Here is a 23,386-nt window from a genome sequence, read left to right as displayed (position 1 = left end):
TTTACGAATAAGAACTTGTCTAGTGTCACGTCATGTTATTTACTGGGCTAATAAAAAAATCACATTAACCTCGTTGATCAAATGACCTGAGTGTCTGCAATTAAGACTAGCCTGTCCCAAAATATTAGGGCCAATGTAACATGGTTATTTTACATGATTAAATATTCTGTCGACCTTATTGTTTTATGGAAACCTTTGTATAAATTATCTGTTCCAATAATATTTACAGAAATACAACTTGATTTAAATGACTCAGATCTTTCTCTCTCTTTAGCTAAATAAAAACCGTGGTAAACTAGTCATAATAAGAAGTTTTGTCTTCTTGTTTTGGTACCTTTTTACATATTGAGGTCGAATAATTTTCGACGTTGTCTCTTACAATCATTCACTGTAAGCGATGGTCTAGATATACATTACTTAGGCACGATTACGACCTTTGAACATTGTATGTCATTGCCGTAAGTTTTTATTTTAAATAGTGGTCTACTTTGCCGCGTAATTCCCGCCTAAGAATAAGCCGGTCATTGTTGCCTGGGGTAAGATATATTATGTTTAAGGAGTGTCATGTATCAAAATTGATTTTTTTTATTTATCTAATACAATTATTCTAATTTGCTTTTAAAAAGTTTGTGACATTGTAGGCGGAAACCTGAACCTGAAGATTTACTAAACTAATTAAAAAAATATTTTATTGACTTTATATTAAAAATATTAAGAAAATTCTAAAGAAAATGAAAAACTTCGTATTCTTGGTATTTAGCATCGAGAATTAGCCCGTTTTTTTATCGCCTGTGATTGGACCTGTATCAAATGCATTTAAATTAATTTCAATTTTACAAAGAAGCAGGCCTGTACAGTACCAATATATTTGTTCAAAATATTCATTGAAACAAACATTATGTAGGGCAGCTAATAATAATATTGTATATGTAACAGTACTGGGTCAAGGAGGTAATGGAAAAGTGTCAAGTTAAATTAAAAAACAACAGACAAACATTTACATTACGAACATAACGTTAGGAACATTGATAACATAGAATATTGATTTTAGATGTATATTTAATGATGTGACCATTACATAATACATTGGAATATACTATATGACATCATTGTGATGTATATAAAACTTTCCTTGAATAATAGTATACAAAATACAAACTATCATGTTAAAGGGACAAGTTAAATGGGTTGATCATGTAAAATACTGTTTTGAGTAAATAATAAACTGAACAATAGACAAAGAAAGCTATGCTGATAGTTTATTTACCTAAATTGCTAGGTTAAGGATCTAATTTTGAGTTGTGTTTGAGATTTTAGTATTAGAGCCACATAAAGATAAGTGGAGCATATATTAATTAAGATATTAACTTGCTGTTATGTGCGGCTTGGCCTGTCTGGATTTCAAGTATTGCTGCAGTATACCCTCTTTGAATAAAATTGGATAAAATGATTCTTTGTGTTAATTAAAGCTCAGATACCAAATTTCAAATCGAAATTGGTCCAGCCATCTAAGTGTGAAGTGGTAAAACATTAAACACATGCAAACACATTCGCATTTATCATAATAGTGTGACAATTTATTTCTCATTTTTTAAACCGTTATTATCTTTTAATCAGAGGAATATAATAATTATATATTTCTCACTAACACCTCAATACATTTTTACGATCATGTCAATTTAATACAATTTATTATTCAATAAATTATAACACAAAATGTTGCTTAGTCACCTTATAATATATTTATGTATAATACAGAACAGGTGGATGGTTTTTGACCATGATAAAGTAATTCAATTACTTTATTATGGTCAAAAACCATACTTTTCCATAAAAAAAAACTATTATAAATTTATTATGGTTTCTTATTTATTACTTATAGGAGACCTGGTGTGAATATGTTTTATTGACCTGTCAGCAAAAGCTAGCAATTTAAATCTCTGGAATTATTCATAGCAAATTAAACAACCGTGTCCAACTAGAAGCATGAAAATTACTATTCAGTTTTATTCAAGTTTTTTCTACATATTAAATGACAAATTTCTATAGGATATTTATTTTAAGGTTTGTTATAATATTTAAGAACCTGAAAATCAAATTATTTAACACAGATTGGTTCTGTTAAAACTCAAAGTTAGCCTTAGCTTACTTGATAAGAACTAAAATAAATGATAAATAAACCGTAAGATGAATAGCGTAACTGAGGGACATATTTTCATAATATTATTAACCAATGCAATTATAGTTTGTCTAGAAATACATTCCAGTATTGCAAGATACATGCAAGACCTCACATAAAATAAGTAGATATAGTATTTCCTGTAGTACATTTAAAAATTATAAATAAATTGATATTATAAATAGCATCCATAGGGTAAAATGAAGTAATATATAAATTCTCATTATTCAAATACTTATAAAACAGTATTTAAATAAACAGGAAAAGTTATGAAGTAATCGCCATAATATTTTATCATTTATGGTATATTAAATAATATTGCTTATCATCACATAGTGCAGGGGTCATTAAATAGCTACTCTGACAATCACTTAATCGATGCATGCCAATAAGTGGAATATAGCACACTTAATGGTTTAAACTGTTAGTAATTAAAAACCAAATTTTATACATAATATAGTATTCACGTTAACACATGGCTGCCTCAAAACACCATGAGTCAAGGTCACATGCTAGTAAAGAAAAATAATTGTTGTGTATTAACATTATCGGATACTTTTGTAATATAAATTTATGTTATATTAGATTATTATGTTTGCAAAAACAAATCAAGTGTAAAGCTTGGTCCAAACAAGAGCTATCGCAAGCTAATGAATACGTTTTTCTTATTCTCCATATTGCCTTGACGTCATGTTGGAATACCAAACAATAGTCTAAGTAACGACTAATAACCAATGTGTTCCTTTTATTTTACACAAAATAAGTACATAAAAATGTAATAAATACATAAAAAATAAAACGTCAAGGGCATAATACCAATTTAAGTTTGACAATTCGCGAAATCTAATTTTACCCACTTACCGATAGTCGCCGTTTTCACCAGGTTTAACTTTATCACCACACACTCGAAATTATAAAATCAAAAGAAAAATTGCATTCAATTACAATCTACCTTAAAATTAGGGAATTAAAAACAAAAGAAGAAGAAATATACAGTAAAGTATGGAAGGGGCAATGCACAGCATAGATAGACAGACTGTCAAGAGTGTCAAGGTGTCATGTCAATTCTATTACAGAAACTTAACTATTTAGCTCAAACGAAATTATTTCTTAAGTTACTATTTTATTTATTTCTTACTTAGATTAAAGACGGGAAAATTATCGTGAATTCGTTTTCGAACTGCTAAATTGTATTATACATTCAAATAGTGATTTTTAAAAAAACCAGAAACAAAGGCTTTAAGCACTGTCCCTAGGCCAGTCAGATCCCATAAAGATGTAAAGAGATATTGATATTAATTTGTATATTATATTAATAACTGATTGTAAAAAATATCAAGTAGGCAATGCACAATGTTTTAATAAAGTTAAATGGAACTCATGTAAGTTTTTATGATAAAAAAAACAGTAAATAATAATAATATAATGATAACAGTGCAACTGTACTAACTAGTAGACAAATAAATAAAAACAAAGCACAGAATTAAATAGCTAGAAATAATCAATGACACAATACATAAGGGTTTTTATTTTATATTTTTGATCGGATTATTTTTTTGAGTCAGCTTCTTTATGGAATTAGGTAGTATCTATTACATTTAACTAATTTGAAGTTTAAAAAATATATTTTTTTAATGAAATAAAATATGCATACTTTAAATAGGAACATATTAAAAACAGATGGTTTGTTAATTAAAACGTTCATAAACGGTGCGTGTTAAATACACCATGTGCGTAAGCCTTATTGGCGTTTCAAACTAATATAGTCAGTTGGTTTTGGCATAAAAATATTTTAGCTGCTGTTGCTGCGCGTCGGTTTCATCAATGCTGAGGGTCGTGACCACCTAGTGGAAACGTTGTACTGACTACTGCTTATAACTCTCCGCCATCTGTATCTATCTGCCGCCGAGTGGAGAAAATTATTTTTAGAGGATTTTAAAATAAAGGTTGTCTGTAAAAAAATATTTTAGTAAAATCGCTGCTAAATTAAATTTAAATTAATATAAATTTTCAATGTTAAAATCTCGAAAATATTCTCGGGCTGCAAATGCACTACAAAATTAGATTACACCTCAAAGCTATTGTTGTTTTGAGTTTGACGGACTTTGACGACTTATGACGATTTCAGAACGAACGATACAACTAACCTCCTTCCAAGCGATCTCATTTTCACTCTTGACAATATGACAGTTTTGTTTGTCTGAATTGGTCCGAAAAATGCCTGTTTAGTAGACTGGCTTGACTAATATAAACTATTTGCTGATATTGTATATAAGCTAACACAATGGCCGACGAAGAAATTAACGGTGATACCGACGATATTCAACATGATAAAGATAAAACTCAAAAAAAGACTGCAAAACACGACAGCGGGGTAGCAGACTTAGAAAAAGTAACAGATTATGCTGAAGAGAAGGAGATTTCTTCTCAGGACATATCTGGGGTAAGCTTTGCTTGAAATAATATATTGTCGTTATTATTTGTGTTACAATTATTTGAAGAGGTTAGGTTCAGAATGATATAAAAAAAATGATGGTTCATCCCTCAGATTTGATAGGTTTTGTCTTCCAAATTGTCTATTTATTGGTGTATGGAATATGGATATACCTACTTCAACATAAGATAAGGTTGCATTAGAATATCATTATTATTAAAGGAGATCAAAAAAATCAAGATAAATATATCACCATTAAGGTTTTACTGTAGAATAACTTATGAATACAGTATTTATTAACATTATTCTCTACTTTGTTATCTATGTACAATGAAATAACATTGACCGTCAATAATTCCAGGCTCTGTCATTAATTGGTGATAGAAGAAACAAAGAAGCTGCTGAACGTCTTGAAAAGGAGAAAGAACTCCAAAAGGTTTCTGTTAAAAAGGATGACATAGAGTTAATAGTAAGTACAACATTGTCATTGTGATATAAGCAATGTCTTGAACATTATTTGTCACTTTTGTACTTTTCCCTGTCACCGTAATAATGGAGTATCCATTAGACATTTTCCTTCCCAAGATTTGGAGTTTTCTGTTTGCTGTAAGAAAACCTGTCTCCTCTTGATATAACGCAGTATCATTTTAACTTCTGGCCTAGACAACTCCTAAGTTGCAATAAAGATGCTTTGAAACTTCTAAACAATGCAAATTAGTTGTGATGAAGTTGCTCCATGTCTTCAGTATTGTTGGATCGTTGACTTCAAGATCCATTGATCCTGTTATTCCATTATTTGTTGTATTAAAGTTCTTTACTAGCTAAGAAGCCCAGTTACTTCTGTTAACTGGGCTTCTTCTTGTATTTCCTCATGCCTTAATTGCTTAGTGTATGCATATATAGTGGATAGTGATATAATAAATTGCAAGTATTGATTAAATAAGTAAGTGTTCCATATCATAATTGGGTAAATAAATGGCATATCAGTGATCAGAACACTTTTTACTAACAAGTGATATTATTAATGTCTACATCCATACTTTTCAGCATTTTATCATAATATTTTTAAGGGTCTAATAAAATGTGTCAAGATCTTTTTTTAAATCAAACTGCCTGTCTAATTTGTTTTGACTCAAATACTCTATTCTAACATACATACAAACCTTATAGAATTCCAAGATTCTATGTTTGCTGTACATTACTCAATGTTTCTCTGTTTATTGACCAACAGAATTTTTGTAGTATAAACAAGAGTTCATTTATAAACTTGACTGAGCACAATAGTTGTTATCAATACAGAGCATGTTAAGAAGCAATGCTGTATTTCTAAGTACTAGAAGTAGAATAGTTCAGTCAAAAATAATAAGATAATCTCTAACTCAGCTTGTTACATCTGAACTAATGTTTTGTACAAAAAGTGGGAACATTTGAACTATTATTAAATCTCATGGAGCAAGCATAGAAGGTTGTTATTAGATACCTCAATATCTTCGTCCATTTTTTAAAAAGGTTGTATAGGTAAAAAGCCAACGAAAAACATATAACTGTACTCGAGGAAACTGTCTACTGTTCTTAGAATTGGGTTGTTTTAGGCCAGTATTGATATAGATACTAATCATATGCTTTATTTTATCTTTCTGCGTTTGTTTATAAATTTTGATAAGTTCATTATGAATATTCTCAACCCAATAGCTTAGTTAGTTTTGGTTGTGTCCGAAACAAATCAGGCTATTCCAATAAATATGCGTGAGTAAACCAACTCACGGTTTACTGGTGAAGCTAAAGTCGCCGGCTAAACGCATACTTCTTATCATGATCACGAACCAACCACCAACAAAAATTTGAGGCATAAAATAACATAATTTAAATAATACTTTTCAGGTAAAGGAGATGGAGATTTCAAGAACGTTAGCCGAGAGGACGTTAAGAGAACACCGAGGCGACGTGGTGGCCGCGCTGACAACACTCACGAACTAGTGTGATTATATAACAACAATATATATAAGCAATGTTCACAAAAAAACTGTGTTAACATTATTTGAATAGATTTTTCTATCCAAAGATACGTAGCGTATGTTTTTATAAAGTCTAGACTATGGGCCGGCTCAAAGCCAAACAGCGCTAAAAATTCTTTATGACATTCGAAAACAGTCTTTCAAACTTTCTTTATAAATTGTATAATTGTTTTAAATAAGAATTGCAACGAGAACGCGCTTTTTAGTTTTAATAATTGAGTTAAATGTTTATTAACTTTATGAGGATTGCTTTAGAGTCTGTTTTCGAGTGTTGTATAGAACCGCGCTGCGCTTTGTCGTCTTTGCGTTGGCCCTATGAAACATTTTTTTAACAGTGTACACATGAGGCTTTGGTGACCGGGTTTTAAGGAATAGTAATATCACTATTGTGGTTATTACTGCGATCTGATTGGTCCATGTGCTGGTAACAATTTGAATTTGAAATTGGAAATACATGCTATTTTAGAAAACGTATGTATTTTTACTTTTTAAACTCTAGCAGCTTTCAAGATCTTGGTATTCGTCTTAGATAATCTCTAGGTAGATAAAAAGTGATGAAATAGATCACTATGACTATAAAAATAATAAAGGCTGTATTTCTTTAAAGTGACATGACGAAAACTTCTGCACGTGGCTAATCAAGTGTCTGATAACGACGTTGTCTGCTATCTTACATGCCAATGTCTTAGTAGTATTTTAAATCGAAATACCTATTACTAATTATGTAGTGTTTTGCTACTTCACAGTCACTAAACAGGATTAAAAGGTAGTGAAATAATACCACAGGACTACTTAATAAAAATATAAACAGAAAAAACACTTACATATACTTTATACATTACCTACTAAAACTTAGCATTAATTATTTTACATGAGGAATTTATACAAAAGTGTAGTTAATTGAGAACAACTAGAAATATTATCTTTGGATCTATGCCAAGGGTTCTAATTCCGCTCTTTACAATAGCCAATGAATTGTATTGACCGTGAGTGTTCTGCCCAGTACTGATTTCCAAATATTGAATTGGCAAAATGCTTAGGAAAATACGAATAGTGTACTATTAATTACTACTAAGTACTAGGTTATATTTACGCTATGGCCGAAATAAGTTAGGCAATTAAATTTAAGGCACTTTTATAACCTGCAATCAGCCTTAAAGTTCGTTTGAATCTCAATCATAAGCCTATAGCATTAAGTACTGTATTTGAGAAGCGGTTGTTTTCAACTACCCTACATTTTTATAATGTTTTACTATATGTGCACAGTTGTGTTTTGTTGTGTACGTTCGTCTGTTTTGTCGTCTTCTGTGTAGGGTGGAGGCGGAATACTGCTGTCGTGAATCTGAAATAATTCATTATAATTAAATTATATATCATCACTTATCGCTGAATAATATTCTAGTTACTATGTTCAGTTCCAAATTACCAATTTAAATTATTACATTTCTAGATGTACCTATCTTATGTAAAACATTGGTGCATAAATACTTTTTAGTCTATCTTTGTCTTTAGTCAAAAAATTGCTTTTGATATTTTTAACTGAAGCCAAGTTAAAACAGTAATAGGGGTATGTTTAACTGTAATGACCTCTAATTCTGCATTTTATACCAATCAAATAAGCATTAAAATGTATACATATATCTGCTTACAAATCCAGCATTTAGAAAAGCGATGGCAGGATACGTAGCCGTGCCAGCCGCTGGCGTTCGCGAATATCTGAAAATAGACAATTTAAAATAAGACTACAGTTAAATTATATTGTATGTGTGACAAACTATATCCAGTTCAACTAGTCTAACTAAGGTTTAATAGGCGGACTGGTACTGATTTATTCATGAATGCTAATCTTTTGTAAACTTATTATAAGGTAAATGATGTTCTAAGTACCTTGGCGGCGCATCTCGCAATCTTTCATCGACGTATAACTGAAGACTGCCAATTGAAAGTCGACCGTCCCCATTGCTGCGGGTCCCAAGTGCTCTGTAAATAATAGCATTAATCAATATATTTATTTAATAGCCAAACGGATGTTTGGTAAATTGTTTTGTTAAAGATCATCGTATTATGAATATGTGTTATGTCCGCCAGGGGGCGTCCGATACGTTAGTGGCAAGTATCTGTATTGGACTTGATTTACTAATGTGTATGAAAAATTTGAAAAAATAATAATATAAAAACGTGTGAGCAGGCATTGTTTATTATGTAATATTAATTAATTAAGATTAATAAGTTCTACTTACTCTAGGAATATTTTTGGGCATATTAAATCTTTAGAGTTTTGTTACTACTAAAGATTGGAACTACTACCGACATTAAGAGTCATTAAGGGGTTCTCAATTCGTCAGATTTTTTTTTTATGTTTATTACCTCAGAGTTTTTCGGGCTGGATGAACCGAATTTGTTGATTCTATTTTATTTAACCAAAAACAGCTGTTAACTTAGTCTCTTAAAAAATCAACTTTGGCTCAGGACTTTTTGTTTTGTCAAGCTGGTTGTAGGTTTTTGTTACTTAAAGTATGATTTCATAATTATTTTTAAATTCTTAGATACCGAGATATGTGCTAAGGTACCTAAGGTACGACTATACTATTTATTAACGGGTACAGAATCTTAAGAATAGCTTGAAACAAAAAAAAAGTAATCGCAATTACCTCAAATCAGTAGCAGCGCACAGTTTGTAGAGCAGCACGAACGTGGCGATAATCCCGAGGATCAGCGCGGCACCCATGATCACCTGTGTACTAGAAACCAGAAGGATTTGTTCTAGGGACTCCCTGGAACGTGATACCAAATGCTGTTAATAGGCATTATGCCTAGAACTGTGCTAAAAGATTAGTGATACGACTGTCTCCAAAGTTATAGAGGAAAATACCTGAAGAGGTTGTATAGCTATCTTGTATCAGATCGCCTGCGGCTGGTGAAAAGAGATGGAGCTCTACAAGGGGTAGAGGTGTCTCTTTCATAACAGCTACAGTTCCAACGGTTAGTAATAGAGTGGTAGAAGATAACCACGGTCGAAAATCAGGTTTTAGCTAAAGATTGTTGTATACGATTTAAAAAAGATAAATCATATTCGAATTTACTTATTTGGATATTTGACTACAGCCCTTGAAAGCAAGCAAGCAGTCTTCTATACTAATATTATAATTACGAAATATTTGATTGTTTGTTTGACACGAATAGGCTTCGAAACGACTAGGCCGATTTGAAAAATTCTTTCACTGTTGAGAAGCTACATTATCTCTGCTGAACATAGGCAATAATTTATTTCAAAAATATTAGGTTTCCGCAAGAAAGTTGCGATATTGTAATCCAAGGTGTCATAACTTATCTTCCAACCACGCGCACAAGTCGCGGGCAACTGCTAGTTTAGTATAAAACGTATTTTTTACTTAAAATTCCATAATTCATAACTCATACGCGTTAAGTCAGCATAACTTAACCTAATATTATCTGTAGTGGATCAAAACTGCTGATAAAGAATCATAAATGACCTCAGATATTTGGTAAGTATTTGCAAACAATACAATTTATAATATTACAACGACCCCCTGAGCAGAGCGAAAAAATAATCATTAGGTTCGGCTGAACTGAGCTAATAATTCGTACCACTACTTAGGTATTTTAGTAGGTAAGTACCTACTGACTTACAGCTGCTAATATCGTGCATGCAATTTGAATAACATTTATGAATAAATTCTTACAACATGACTAATCGAAAAATATTGCTATGTAAAGAATGTCAGTCACCGGACCGATTCCAATTCGGTATGGATTTGTATTGTTTAAAAAATGAGTACCGAATAACAAGAGCGGTTATTTTTGACCATTTTATGTGTAAGTTTAGTAGGTAGGTACAGTTATGTTTTGTTTTGGAACTTAAAAATACAGGGGATATTTTTTTTGGTTTTAGGCTGCTCATAAGCTGTTCAAGTGACCTTATAGCGCCCTAGGGAAATTACAGTATTTTATTTAGTAATCATTTCATTTAGTTTTTTCTTTTAAAAGAAAACGTCTCCCGTCTTAAAGTATTTAACCCTTAAAGACACCCAGACTCAAGACAAGCTAAGCGAGTGTTGGTGTGAGTTTGTCAACCATTCGGCTATCAGTGCAGTCTCATTTATCAGTCCAGTTCATAAAACTATTTGGTAACTTCTAAAAAAATACTTTTTCTTACCTACTATTTGTTCTCAGCTTTCCCGATAGTAGACAACGCGACATTATATGGTGGAAAAAAGACACGGGATTCTTTGTTTGATGCCCATAGCTCAGTCCAGTAAAAATCGTGTCACCAACTGACTTATTTTGTGTCAAAACTTTATTCAAATACCTACTTCTAAAGTCCTAGTCCTATTCTTAACTTTCTCCCACATCCTCACCTTTTCTCAACCTTATCCATAAATATGCCTATCAGCGGATTTAACCACCACCTGTTAAAGTAATGTTGCGATGGAGGAAGAGAGACAATGCTCTATTTATAGTGTTCTGTCACCCTTCCACGACAGCGATTCTATAACCTACTTTAAGAGATGGCGGCAGACCCTTAGAGTGCGAACCTGCATGTCCATTCACCGAAGCTGTCATAACATGGCTGGCATATTCCCTGCCAACACTGGAGCGTCCCATTGCCGTGCACGTTGCAACAGGGCCCCAGACATTTCTCTCCCAAGCCTGAAATTTTAGGGAAAAGTTTAGGTTAATAATGTGAAAGTGAAGCTTAAAGGGGGATTGTTTTTTTTTTAATAAGAAGATATAAATGCAATAATTACTCGGGGAGTGTCTGCAGATAGAGATCATGCGCTACTGCTCCTAAAATTGTATTCTCTCTTTTTATTAATTTGCACAATCAATCCAATTCATCTTTGTAGCTGTGTGTGGGTAAACCTTGTAGGTAAATATGCACCTATGTTGTAGGTATAAGTAAGTACAGAGATTTCGTTTGCTTGCCACTGTTACAGAGATTAAAGCCTCCATTATAAATAAATCAATTGCATAGATAGGCGTACATATTGCACATAGATAGAACCGTCCTCATATATGTTCTGTTATCCGTATCAGATATAAAATATGTTTTCCTCGACAAGCGAACCAGGAAGAGGTTGATAAGCTTAACAATCCATTTTCAATGACTATTCAAGATTCAGACCAATGCGTTTTGACTAGTATGATGCTTCACTAGGCAATGGATGAGTTTACTGATAATAATGAATAATTGCAATTGCAGTGATCGTATTTGTTATAAAAATGACACTATTCGAAGCTCCTAAGTATTTTGCCAACTCATTTTGTGATCGTATATTGAGAATAGGTGTTATGGTTGTTATCAGAACAATAACTGATCGCAGGCTTCACAAAAGCCATGGCTGATAGCTTTAATACATCGATTAATCATCGGTAAGCATATATTAGGGTATACAATAAACTCTTCGGTGGCAAATATACATTAGATAAAATTTCGACCACCACTGCAATATTATATCGATGTTTGCGACGATTTGATACTACTCGTATATGATAGGACTTCCTCCTAAATATTAGTAAGAAGCTATTTAGAATTAGACTCTATTAGGAAGAACCCACAAGTCTGAATGGCCAAAATGGATTACTATACTAGCTATTATTATTATTATAATACGCTGGTGTAGACGATATTGTATCTTTTCATTTGGGGACATCCCAAAACTGCGAACAGTCCATATGCAAACTTAACACAGAATTTGAGCAAAACTAATTCAGGTCAAAGCTGTTGATACAATTTAACACAATAATAGTTATGTATCTTTTTGATCAGAAATATAAATAGCCATCTAGATATAGAAAAGAGGGAAGTTTTATCGCAATCGACATACCGTGTTTTGATAGGTAGGTATGAGTGTTTGAGCGAACCGGAATTCTGATTGCAAACAAGTGCTGAACGTAGGTAATTGACTGACAATTCATTTGAAATACTTGTAAAATATTTCTTCCGTCTTGCATTGCTTTCTTGGTAATTGTCACTATGGGTAATTCCACAATTAATCAACGTTACTTTATGTTTCTTTTTTTCTAAACGTCTTCCGCATTAAGCTTTCTTTCCGCTTCAGCTTGTGTCGCTGGGACTCACGAACATCGAAAACACCCAAAGGGGATCGAACCCGGAACACGTTGCGCTCAGTAGGTTCAGCGTGCGTAGTGCACTTTAGTCGCTTAGGTGATAAAAAAACACTATTATAAACTAAATGCCGGCCTTAAATACAAACAGGCCACGACTTATTGCAAACCCCTTTCAGAGGTAAGAATTTTGTATTCTTTTTGCATTTTTATTCCATTGCATGTAGTATTGGTGGTGACCTAGAATTCTACAGAATTCTTCACTTTCAATCAATCCTATCTAAAAAAATAACGGAGTTTTCAAATGAAAATTGCTCGAACCTCGGATTTTCAAGTTTTCAATACCCTAGATAGGCAGGTACCAATCGTGAATAGTCAGACAAAATATCAAACTGCGGCGATTGGAACCCATCTGTTGCAGAAACGAAATAGAACGTTTGGTTGCAAAACATTTGAGCCGGTCTTTATAACGATATTTTTTTCCGTTTTCCCATTTTACTTTTTACATCAATAGCAAATAAATAACAGCAACAAAATGCTTTAATTACTACAGCTAGTCCAGTGCTTTTATATCCGGAATCGACGTTTCCGAATAAACTGGATAACTTTCTTTTTCAATCTGTATTGTGGGACAAAACTTTTATCTAACTGAACCTTACACTGTTTTGAGAAATGGAGAAAGTAATAGTAAAAGGTTTTCTATCTCTATTAAAAATAAGGTACTTTACCAGGACATCTGATGCACTTATTTTGCAAGTAGTTGGGCACGTAGCCAGTTGCGCAGTAGCATTGGTCGTCTCTGCATTCATACTCTTTTCCGACGCAATTTATTTCAACACATCTGTCTGAAACATATAATATAATTAGTATATGTAATATTATTCTTGTTGTATGGTTATTGTATATCTTGTCACAGCGTAAGCCATCCGTAGGAGTCTTACATGGTTATACATATTCTTTAAAATAAATATCTACTGATTTAAGTATCTCACTCACTTATTGAAAAGCAGTACTACCTAACATATGCATATGTTTTCTTCAAACTGAGGACTAAAGCAAGATTAACGATAAAGGTTTGAATGTTTTTTTTTAAATTTTCAATCTTTTTTGTTTTTTTTTTATTGTAAGTATAAACTTTATGCAGGTATAGGTATGTCATTTGTAGTTTATCAAACTGGCGATTTGAGTGAATTTCTTTTTTCTGGTACCTTCTTCAAAAGGCCAGTCCAAAGAAATACCGTGCATTGGTTTATGCGTATCCATTCGCATTGAAATTGTCTGGACTTCAAAAAAGACTGTGACCCCTCAGTTTGTTTCGACATTTCTTCTCAGGGCAGTCAGATAGGAAATGTCGACTCCAGCGTTCTCGAAAAAAAAAGACATGTAAAAGTGATGAAATATCCTACTTACAGAATAAATGATTTCATTTCAAAGAAGGATAAAAAAAATTTTTTCTTGTTTTTTAGTCAACAGATTCTTCTATCTTCAGACGCATGTACAAAGAATGTACAAAGAATTTATCACAGCTAAGAACAGTGCCGGCGTAAGAGCCACTGACACCCCGGGCGGAAATATTGTGGCGCCCACTTGAGGGAAGCAATATCAAGTGTTAGTTTTTTGCTGATCCCAAGTAAAATTATATTAAGAATTTCATCTTTCCTTTAGCGTTACGTTTGGCGGTGGAAGTGTTCCATCTCTAGCGTAGAGCACAGTTCTGAGGGTTTGCGCCAAGAGAGGCAAGAGACTCCAACTTCAGACCTTGACGCCCCCCAGAATTTGTCGCCCTGGGCCATCGCCCCATCACGCCCCCCTCTAACGCCGGCACTGGCTAAGAATTCGAAAAGTCATTGCTGTGTGCCGAGAAACGAACCTACGTCTTTTACGACGAATCTTTACACGTACTATTCTACCGTACGAGTGTATATCACTGAAATCTATCTAAATAGCTGACCGATTTGAATGTTGGCATTTTTTTGCGTACCTTATGCACTTTTGTGGTCCATTGGCTGGATCTTTAATATAATATGTACCTAAATAATTAGGTTGTTTTTGTTTAGGTAAAGAACTGAATGTGGCTTTCCTGCAAACAAATTTTGCTTCAGCCCCAATGGACGGGTTATCTTTGCATTGTGAGCTTTTAACATTAATCTTTAACTTTAGTGAGATACCTATTAAGTTATGCGTAAATGGCTTTTGTATTAATATAACTGACCACATAATACGCAAATGGTTATAATAATGAGTTTGTTAATATACCGACTATAACCCTGTTACAATCATTGTTCGTTTTGTCACCTACTATTAATGGCAATCATGGCTTCATCAAACATTAAAATTGTAGAGTCAACAACAATGCATGTCGGATAGGTTAATTCGTGTATGGTAAATACAAAGGTAAATATTTTTAAATAATTATATTTTTCAAATCAAAATGCCATTCATACTATCAGCAATACAACAATATATATCAAATCATAAACAACTGGAAACAGTTATAATCCTAAAAGTAAAACATTGTTTTTTTTTTGTTTCTCTCTAAACCTGAGTTATTGCTTCATTGTATTTTATGATAAAATGGGGTAACTTGAACTGGGACTTAAACATAAACGCTATGAACTCTTAAGCATGAGTCGCAGGACTATTGTGTGTGGAAGGGAGACGTCATTAGTGATACCTACCGTAAAGTGTTGTCTCGCTTGCACACTACCACGATTAATTGTAGTGTGGTTGTAAGCCTTTTTCATGTAGAAGGTTCTGTTAATAACGTCCTTTGCTTTACAAAGAGTCTTATGCCAATGCCTTATCTTTGACCATGACATTGTAAAATATTAGGTTATTACATAAATATTGTTCTTTATGCGTATTTATAGACGGAAAACTTGAGGTTGTTTTTGAAGGAGCTGTAGTAAGACTTTATATTTTTTAGTCGATAAAGTTGGACATTCCCTTTCGCTCAACCCAAAGCGAGAGGAGTCATCATCCGGAAAAAGGCTTCAAATGTGAAAATGAAACTTCTACACGAAATAATTTTATCCTTTTGACACGGTTTCAAAACATGCATGCAACACCGAGACTCAGAATAAACAGTAATTTGTGGGTCACAGAAATGTTCGTAATATCGAACCCATAGCAGTCATGCACAGTGGATTTGGCGTGGTGAGCTACCACCAATGGACCCCAATTACAATATTTAAAATTTCCGATGACTGAATGGATATTTGGAAATTCATTTTTTTCAAACGACTCCCACACAAAGAAATTTAGTCCTTGTATTGTGGGGAGTTTCACAAACATTCAAATAACGAGCACAAAGACATTCTGACGTGTTGATGACTCTACAATTTACAAATCTAAGTCTCCGACCAAACAGACAACAAATAGTTTATTTAGACTAAAATGGGGTTTAATAGAGCTAACAATAATTGTCACGAGTTCTAGATTAGCACAAAAGTAAATTGTGGTGAATGAACTCTTCATTTCATAAATACTTTTTGCTCTGCTTCGCGAATATATTGTACTTGTTATTGCCCCTGTTTATATTACCCACATACCCATTAGTTTAGAACCTCGTTTGATTTGGGACAAGGAGAAATGTTTTAAGAATTTTGTATCTACACTTAGAAAAAATGATAAATAGACAATTCCATGACACTATTCAATACAGTTATATTTTCCACAGTCATAGACAAACAAAAGTAAATAAACAAGTCATCGTGAAAGCAGAAAATGGCGCAGTTTTTCCTTACAAATTGATAAGATGACAAATAATGTCGAAAACCGGCTTAAACAAAACATACAAAATAAATACGACTTTCACTCTAAAACTATTTGTTTTCTAGCCATTCTATATTTTTGTAACCAATTTGCCACAAACTGAATCCATTCAAAATTCATTTCATGACAAGCTACCAAAACAAAACCGTATTAAGTTAACATCCAATATTACGTATTCGTGTGCAAATATCTATCTATAAAAAAACATCAAAATGTCAATAACATTATCGCTAATAAAAATAACACTTATCGATATAAATAAAACGTTACCTTCACTCGCATTGCTCAGCCGCAACACTAACACGAAAAACAAAAAAGAAAACAACACTCTACAAGTCATTGTTATAACCTTACAATCATATTTAAAACTGTTTGAAACGAACGTATGTAAGAAACACCACACGACCACTACCTGAAAATTCTGTACAGTTTTTGATACTTTAAATAATGTATGGTGATAACGTATCACAGATCTGCACTTGTGCGATATATTCTTATCGCTATTCCGCGTCATTCATTAGAATATAGTGATGTGATTAAGTGGTGTGATTTACATGTAACCTTCAGAGAATTCAGGTTTGTAAAGACATTAAGATGCCGTCTCTTGACAATAAAACTTTTAAGCCCAGTCATAAGGTTTAAAAAGTAAAAAAAATATTGAGTCAGATCAAAAATTGACAAAAACAGTTAGATAATTAAAAGTTAATAGATTCGTATTTTTGCCTTTCCCTGAACAACAGAACGGAGACGGTGAGAGATGTGTGACGTAATGACTTCGTAAAATTTATACACAATCGTGACGTCACACGTCAAGTTCCATTCACTGTAATTTGATCAATTTATGTTTGCGGGACAAAAGAAAAAATACGCATCATTGTTATACAATAAACTACAAGACGGACACTGTCTTTGATCATCTATAACTTACTTTTTATTTGCTTTTGTCTTAAGATTTTTTAAGGTTCTGTACCAAAACAGTAAAAACGCAATTTCAATACTACGGCACCCTTGTTTATTCATTCGTTTTGTTATTCTTAATGAACTGTTAGCTACGTCTACTACAGTCTAACGATAGCTAGACTGTTGAAAATTTCACAGATAATTTATTCCTTGCTTTGAATTTTCTTTATCTTGCTGCTACAACACCTACTTAATACTAATAATCTAAATCAAGATTAAATAACAGTCTTAAATTTGATCATTTTTCTTTTTCAGCTTACTTCTACGGGAACATGAGTGTTGCCAATCTAATTCGCACTTGACCATTTATTAAACACTTCTATTGATAAAATACGTTTTCAGCATGTGATGTCTGTATGTTTTTTTCGAAGTAATTCCCCTAGATACTAAAGCATTTTATTATCTATTGAATACCTTTATTACTTCCAAGATTAATCGAAGGAAATCAATTACAGATGTTAAATCACTTTCGTTTTTTTCCAAGGGACCCGAAGTCTATAAATCAATTAGTAAATTTCACCCAGCTTTCGCGATTTCTTCCTTAATGGTAAGTTATTTAAAGAATTCACTACGATAGCGGGGTACGAAAGACTTGTGTAGAAATGTTGAGTTTGCTTTTTTGGTCCATGTACAAACGGCTTTAAGATTTTATGCAGTAATTCTGTAGCAGTTGTTGTTTGCGGTGGGATGGCGCAGTACACCACAGATTACTAAATAGTTACTACATAAACTAAACTTTATAGAGTAGTGTCCATTGAAATCTTAATAATAAGATAATATTTAGATTTCTATGGCAGTGTCCCTTTCCAACAACAATTCTAAGACTGTGACAACTATTCTGTTGTTTATCTTAATTATTTGTTTTTGAAACGGAACCTTACAAAATTACCGAGGCATATTTATATTCGTAAATATAAAAACAGTTATGTATACTTAATACGTCATTCTATTATTAACTTAAACAGTAATAGTGTATCTAAATGATAGTGATGTAATTCTATGACTTGTTTCATAAATATCAGTAGATAGTCTTGAGATAATTTTCCATACACGAAAACGGATATAACAATGCTTGTCCAAAACCCTCACCTGTCTGCATATATTCATGCTAAAGATAAAAATCGTTTTAAGATAAGCAATAATCATTTCTATGTAAATTATTGTCTTTCACTTTTGTAACCTCAGATCTTCGGACTGGATGAAACGATTCATGTAATTATTTTTTCATCTAAGGTGAAATAGCTGTCATTTTGATTCTGTACAAATTCCACCCAGTTCGGCTCAGTAGTTTTTATTCGAAGTCGACTGTACGTTTTCAGTCATAAGAAATATTATTTACTTCCCAGAATCTAAGTAATTGATCTCTAAATGAATCGTTTAAGCCAACTATTTTATTCTATTTTTATTTTCATTATTCTAGTTTCAGACTTATAAAATGTATATTGTGCAAGCACGAAAATGATAAACTGCGACGTTTCGGTGTCAGCTGCATAATCACACTAGGTGATCGATTGATGAGGTAATAAGTGTAGGTCTGCAACAACAAAAATAACCTTTTTATAACCCGGGGAAATCCTCGTGGGTTTCTCCGACCTGGGGAAGATGCGAGAGGTACAAAAACCCTTATGGGCTTCTCTCCTCCTGCGTGTGACTGTTGCCTTCTTTCCCTGTAACTGGGACCAAGTCTAAGTAATCCTAAATTTCCTGTGCTAATTTATCACTAGGTTCTAGGAGGAGGAACTACTAGGTATGTGGCTATGTTTTGACTTCCTCGACCTCTTAGTTTTTTTTCAAGTCGGCTTTTTGACAAAATTCTTTTTTTTTTATTTTACGTTAAGATTTACCTTATATCATCAGTTTTACCATAGTCTAGTAAGTACCAAAAATAACCATCTACATTGGATAAGAATTTTAGAAGTGATCGGTGAAAATACAAAAAAAAATACCGGCCGAATGGAAAACTTCTTCTTTTTTAAAGTCACCTAGAAACAAAACTTTGTACCCGTGATATGATTCTTTCCATGTCTTCGTTTTCACCCGTGCCCCCAGTGCAGTTATGCAGTAAGTCATATATTATCAGATATCATATCAATATCTTCTGAGATATGCAAATATTCTGCTATCAGTCAAAAATAAACTTGAAACAGTAGTAACACATAAATTGCTTTAAGATAAAATCTTTTTTCCTTGCTATTTATCTTTCGAACATCTTTGAAACGAGAATTAAATCTAAAAATTTAAATAATATGTCAGTTTACAAATCGAGTAACCACAATAAATAAGACGTGAATCTATTTATGTCAAGTGCGTTTAAATAAAAACAAAGTATAATTGTAATTACTATCTATCTCCTTCTAATATATAAAATTCCCGTGTCACGATGTTAGTTACCGTAGTTCTCCGAAACGGTTCAACCGATTCTTATGAAATTTTGGATACATATTGGGTAGGTCTGAGAATAGAACAACATCTATTTTTCATAACCCTAAGCGACAAGGGCACACTAAAACTTTTTGTGCGAATTTTTTGTTTATTTTTTTTAAATACATACATCTAGAAATAATTTATTAGGCCAAACAACGTTTGCTGGGTCAGCTAGTGTAATACAATTGGTCACAATTAAGACATGAATTATCATTAAAATTAAAAGATTTTATTTCAAGAAGGCCGTTTTCAGACGTTAAAATAATGACTCTAGCTAGTTGCGCCGTTCTAAAGTGTCATTCTAATGGAGAAGAACCGGCAAGAAACTCGATACCTATACATCATCATCATAACTAAGTACATACACAGACAAACCTAATACTTTACTTGGAAATAAGAATATGAAATTCATTTAAGCTATCTAGCTTCATATCAATCAGAAATAATAATAAAATAACAATTTCAGAGAAAAGTGTTCAGAAGCAGCGATATAAATGGAAAATGATGAAGTATCAATAAAGATAATTATCAAATACTGAAAACACTCACACGTAATAAATATGGGGTTTTGAATATTCAGAAACCTTTAACCAAATCGTTAAGTAATTCATTTCAGATGTTGAAAAGAGATGCCGCTCTACGTTATGTATCGCTGTCACGCTCACAACTACAAAAATATTAACTTTAAATTTATTGGCCACAGGTCGTTGTCGAAATACAGTTATAACAACTGTATTCAAATATATTCCGAAAGAAAACACTTGACAAGGATTTGTTTATTTTTTAATATTTGTATGATAACATGAAAAATAAATTGCAACGAAGCGACGCAGCAAATATTTATTTGGGAAATGATACGAAATAAAATTGTACTTCTTTTTTATTAATTAACAATGATATTTTACTGTGGGCTTGCGGTATTTTTTTAATAACGAACCTTTATGTTTAATCAGTTATTCGAAATACAAATAAAAACAACGTTGTGTGATCTCGAGAAATAAGTATTTTTTTGGCATAAAACTCTTTGAATTCGCGGTGATGACGAATCACCCAATTCGCCTCACGAAAGATATCATACAAAAATAATAGATAAATACTTTAGTAAGTGTACTTCTTTCTATAAATAACATGTCAAGTAGTTTTGATACTATTAGATATTATCTTAACAACTATATGAAGTTTCGTATATCGAGACGCATAATTTGCTAAAGTTGTGAGATAATAATTAATTTAAACATTGATGTAAACTAAAACTGAACTATTAAGTTTTCATGTACCATTTAGAAAAATTATATTCATAAAATTACCTTATAAAAAATTACGACTAACAATTGCGATTTTGTAACAGGTACTCAACCGCGTCTCCTTATCATCATCATCCATCAGCCTTTGTCCTCCCCCTGCTGGGCATAGGCCTCCCCTTTCTCGTACCAATTTCTACGGTCCTGTGCTAGCCTCATCCAGACTCGTCCCGAGGCCTTTACTATGTCACCGACGACTCCTTATAAATGGGCATAAGTCAAGAGGTCCTGTAACAAAATTAAGTTGGTATAAACGAATTATACTTTACGTCTTTGATGGGCAAACACTCTCCTTCGTAAGTCCCCTTCCTGAATAATGTAATTTACATTATCCACTACAACGTAGTAACTAAGTTTACAATTCATTTGCAAAAATATACTACACTAGTGACAAGAGATGTCCTAATAATAACTAGAGTTGTAATTATTTGTTTATTAAAGGATTATCGGGATCGCCCTACAAGTTCGACTCGCGACGCCGTCGCCGTTTCAGGACTCCGGTTGAGTCCAAAACTAATGAGGCGATAAATACAGAGGAGGGGAATAGAAAATATTTTTTCCTAATCAGAAGTAGGAGCAAGGAGTAGTTCTTACTGATAGTCAATCGTTTCCCTGGGACAAACCGAGCGTTAGAGCTATTTGGGTCTCTATGGTTATCATTGTTGATCCTGGTTTATAGAAGTTGCAGTTGTGGGCTTGTCTCCTTAAAGGATCTCCAAAAGAGCGATTGATAAAAGGTAGCCCTTATAATTCCACCTCATGAAATAGTCTCACGTAAGGCTAAAGTTTTCTATCTGACCGGATTCCACAAACAAAACCTTCCTTTTCACCCATTGTAAACAAAACGGATCATTAGCTTTACAGGAAACTCGCGGTAACACTCAACTCGAATAGATTTTGCTTAGCCAACTCGTTTGTATGGATTAAGTTGACATTTCCATTCGCAGCTAAAACACCGTAGTTTTGTGTTGTTATGATTGTTTCGAAAATAATGGGGCAGGGAAACAACTCGAAAACAACGAAACTTTGTGTCCGTGATGAATAGGTGCGCAAAATTAGAGCATGCTAACTTTGAGATATTGTATTGTAGTATTTTTGGGGTAATGCCTTGATGATCATTGAGTGTTGTGTAGGTAAGGGATACTCGAATAAACAAATCGCAATTAAAACCTCCTTATTGTTGATCCGGTGGAAAGGCTCATAGACTTCTTTTGTGCTGGGGAAAGTGAAGGGGTGTGTCTCACTCTTACCGGCTAAAACCACCGAAATGTTTCCAGGTTCCCTATATTTGGAAGGAAAGTGGCAACGCTTTTGCAGACAACCGCGAAAATGACTTGGACGTAAAGATATAAGAAGCCCACGATATCTCTGTATTGACTCTTTTGAAGTCAAGGTCGGCTTCTAGTAAGAGCAATTTTGAAAATCTTGCCTTAATGATGCCCATATATTTATTATACCATTCAACATTGGTTTATGTATCTAGAGTAACGGATAGGATAAGGGCATAGCAAATATTTCAAGCAAAAACAAATTGTTTTGATAAATAACAGATTCGCCCTCATAACAACTTATTTTTCAACCAAAGAATTTGTACTTTTTGCTTAAAGGAAACTTTTATTAAATTCTATTAGAAAACTCATTTATATTCAGAGTGGACGTCTTACTTGAATGATAACGTGAGAGTGGAATTATATTTGAAATGTAGAACAGATTATTGGGCTTATTCCAAAAGTATTAAATCTCTTTCGTTTTTTTTAGTCTTTTTAAGTACTTGGCTACCCTGCTTCCTTCTCTCTTTGTGAAGTATAGTTGTGTTCCAGTTTTTGTTGAAAGAATCAAGTTTATACCGCTATCTCCGTATGATGTCTTGTCTATTCAGGAAATTTATTTAAATTAACATATTTTTAATTTGCTTATTTCAGCTGTATGGGAGAGTTACTACGAGTGTATAATTACATTTTTTTTTACTCAAATGATAACAAAAATATTTTTTCCAGTAAACAATTGTAGCAGAAGAAAACATATTTGGCGGCTTGGTTTGGTCAAATTATATTCTATTTTATGTGATAATGTTAATAAGGATTATTTTGATGGTTTACTCTAATTAGGATTATCAACCAAAATTTCATTAGTAAAGCGCGTATTAAATTTGATAAATTAGCACTTAACATAAATGTACTAATAATTAAATTAGTTTACTCAGACGATC

The 23,386-nt window shown here is 32.8% G+C and overlaps 3 protein-coding genes across 4 annotated transcripts in view; 1 reads left to right on the top strand and 2 right to left on the bottom strand.

Annotated features, from left to right (window-relative positions):
- Positions 1–3,256, bottom strand: part of LOC113500878 (protein roadkill) — a 50,755-nt gene extending 47,499 nt beyond the window's left edge. The window contains exon 1 of the mRNA XM_026881796.1: positions 3,041–3,256. The gene's annotated coding sequence lies outside the window, so the exon portion shown is untranslated. The remainder of the gene's footprint in view (positions 1–3,040) is intronic.
- A 1,082-nt stretch (positions 3,257–4,338) lies between these two features.
- Positions 4,339–7,098, top strand: LOC113500500 (huntingtin-interacting protein K). The gene is made up of 3 exons (XM_026881325.1): positions 4,339–4,622; positions 4,975–5,082; positions 6,495–7,098. Exons 1-3 carry the CDS (start codon positions 4,464–4,466, stop codon positions 6,588–6,590), a joined length of 363 nt encoding a protein of 120 aa, XP_026737126.1. The 5' UTR covers positions 4,339–4,463; the 3' UTR covers positions 6,591–7,098.
- Positions 7,099–7,417: 319 nt separating this feature from the next.
- On the bottom strand, positions 7,418–16,932 carry LOC113500499. 2 transcript variants are annotated; one of them, XM_026881322.1, is made up of 7 exons: positions 16,763–16,932; positions 13,447–13,563; positions 11,185–11,299; positions 9,280–9,402; positions 8,516–8,608; positions 8,278–8,344; positions 7,418–7,970 (listed from the first exon to the last, which is right to left on the bottom strand). In XM_026881322.1, exons 1-7 carry the CDS (start codon positions 16,830–16,832, stop codon positions 7,881–7,883), a joined length of 675 nt encoding a protein of 224 aa, XP_026737123.1. In that variant the 5' UTR covers positions 16,833–16,932; the 3' UTR covers positions 7,418–7,880. The 2 variants fall into 2 exon arrangements, with proteins under 2 accessions (XP_026737123.1, XP_026737124.1); XM_026881323.1 differs by having other exon boundaries at positions 9,280–9,369.
- Between the last annotated feature and the right edge of the window lie 6,454 nt (positions 16,933–23,386).

The sequence above is a fragment of the Trichoplusia ni genome, chromosome 14, assembly GCF_003590095.1.
Source record: "Trichoplusia ni isolate ovarian cell line Hi5 chromosome 14, tn1, whole genome shotgun sequence".
NCBI lineage: Eukaryota > Metazoa > Arthropoda > Insecta > Lepidoptera > Noctuidae > Trichoplusia > Trichoplusia ni.
This window is presented reverse-complemented; position numbering and strand designations above follow the sequence as displayed.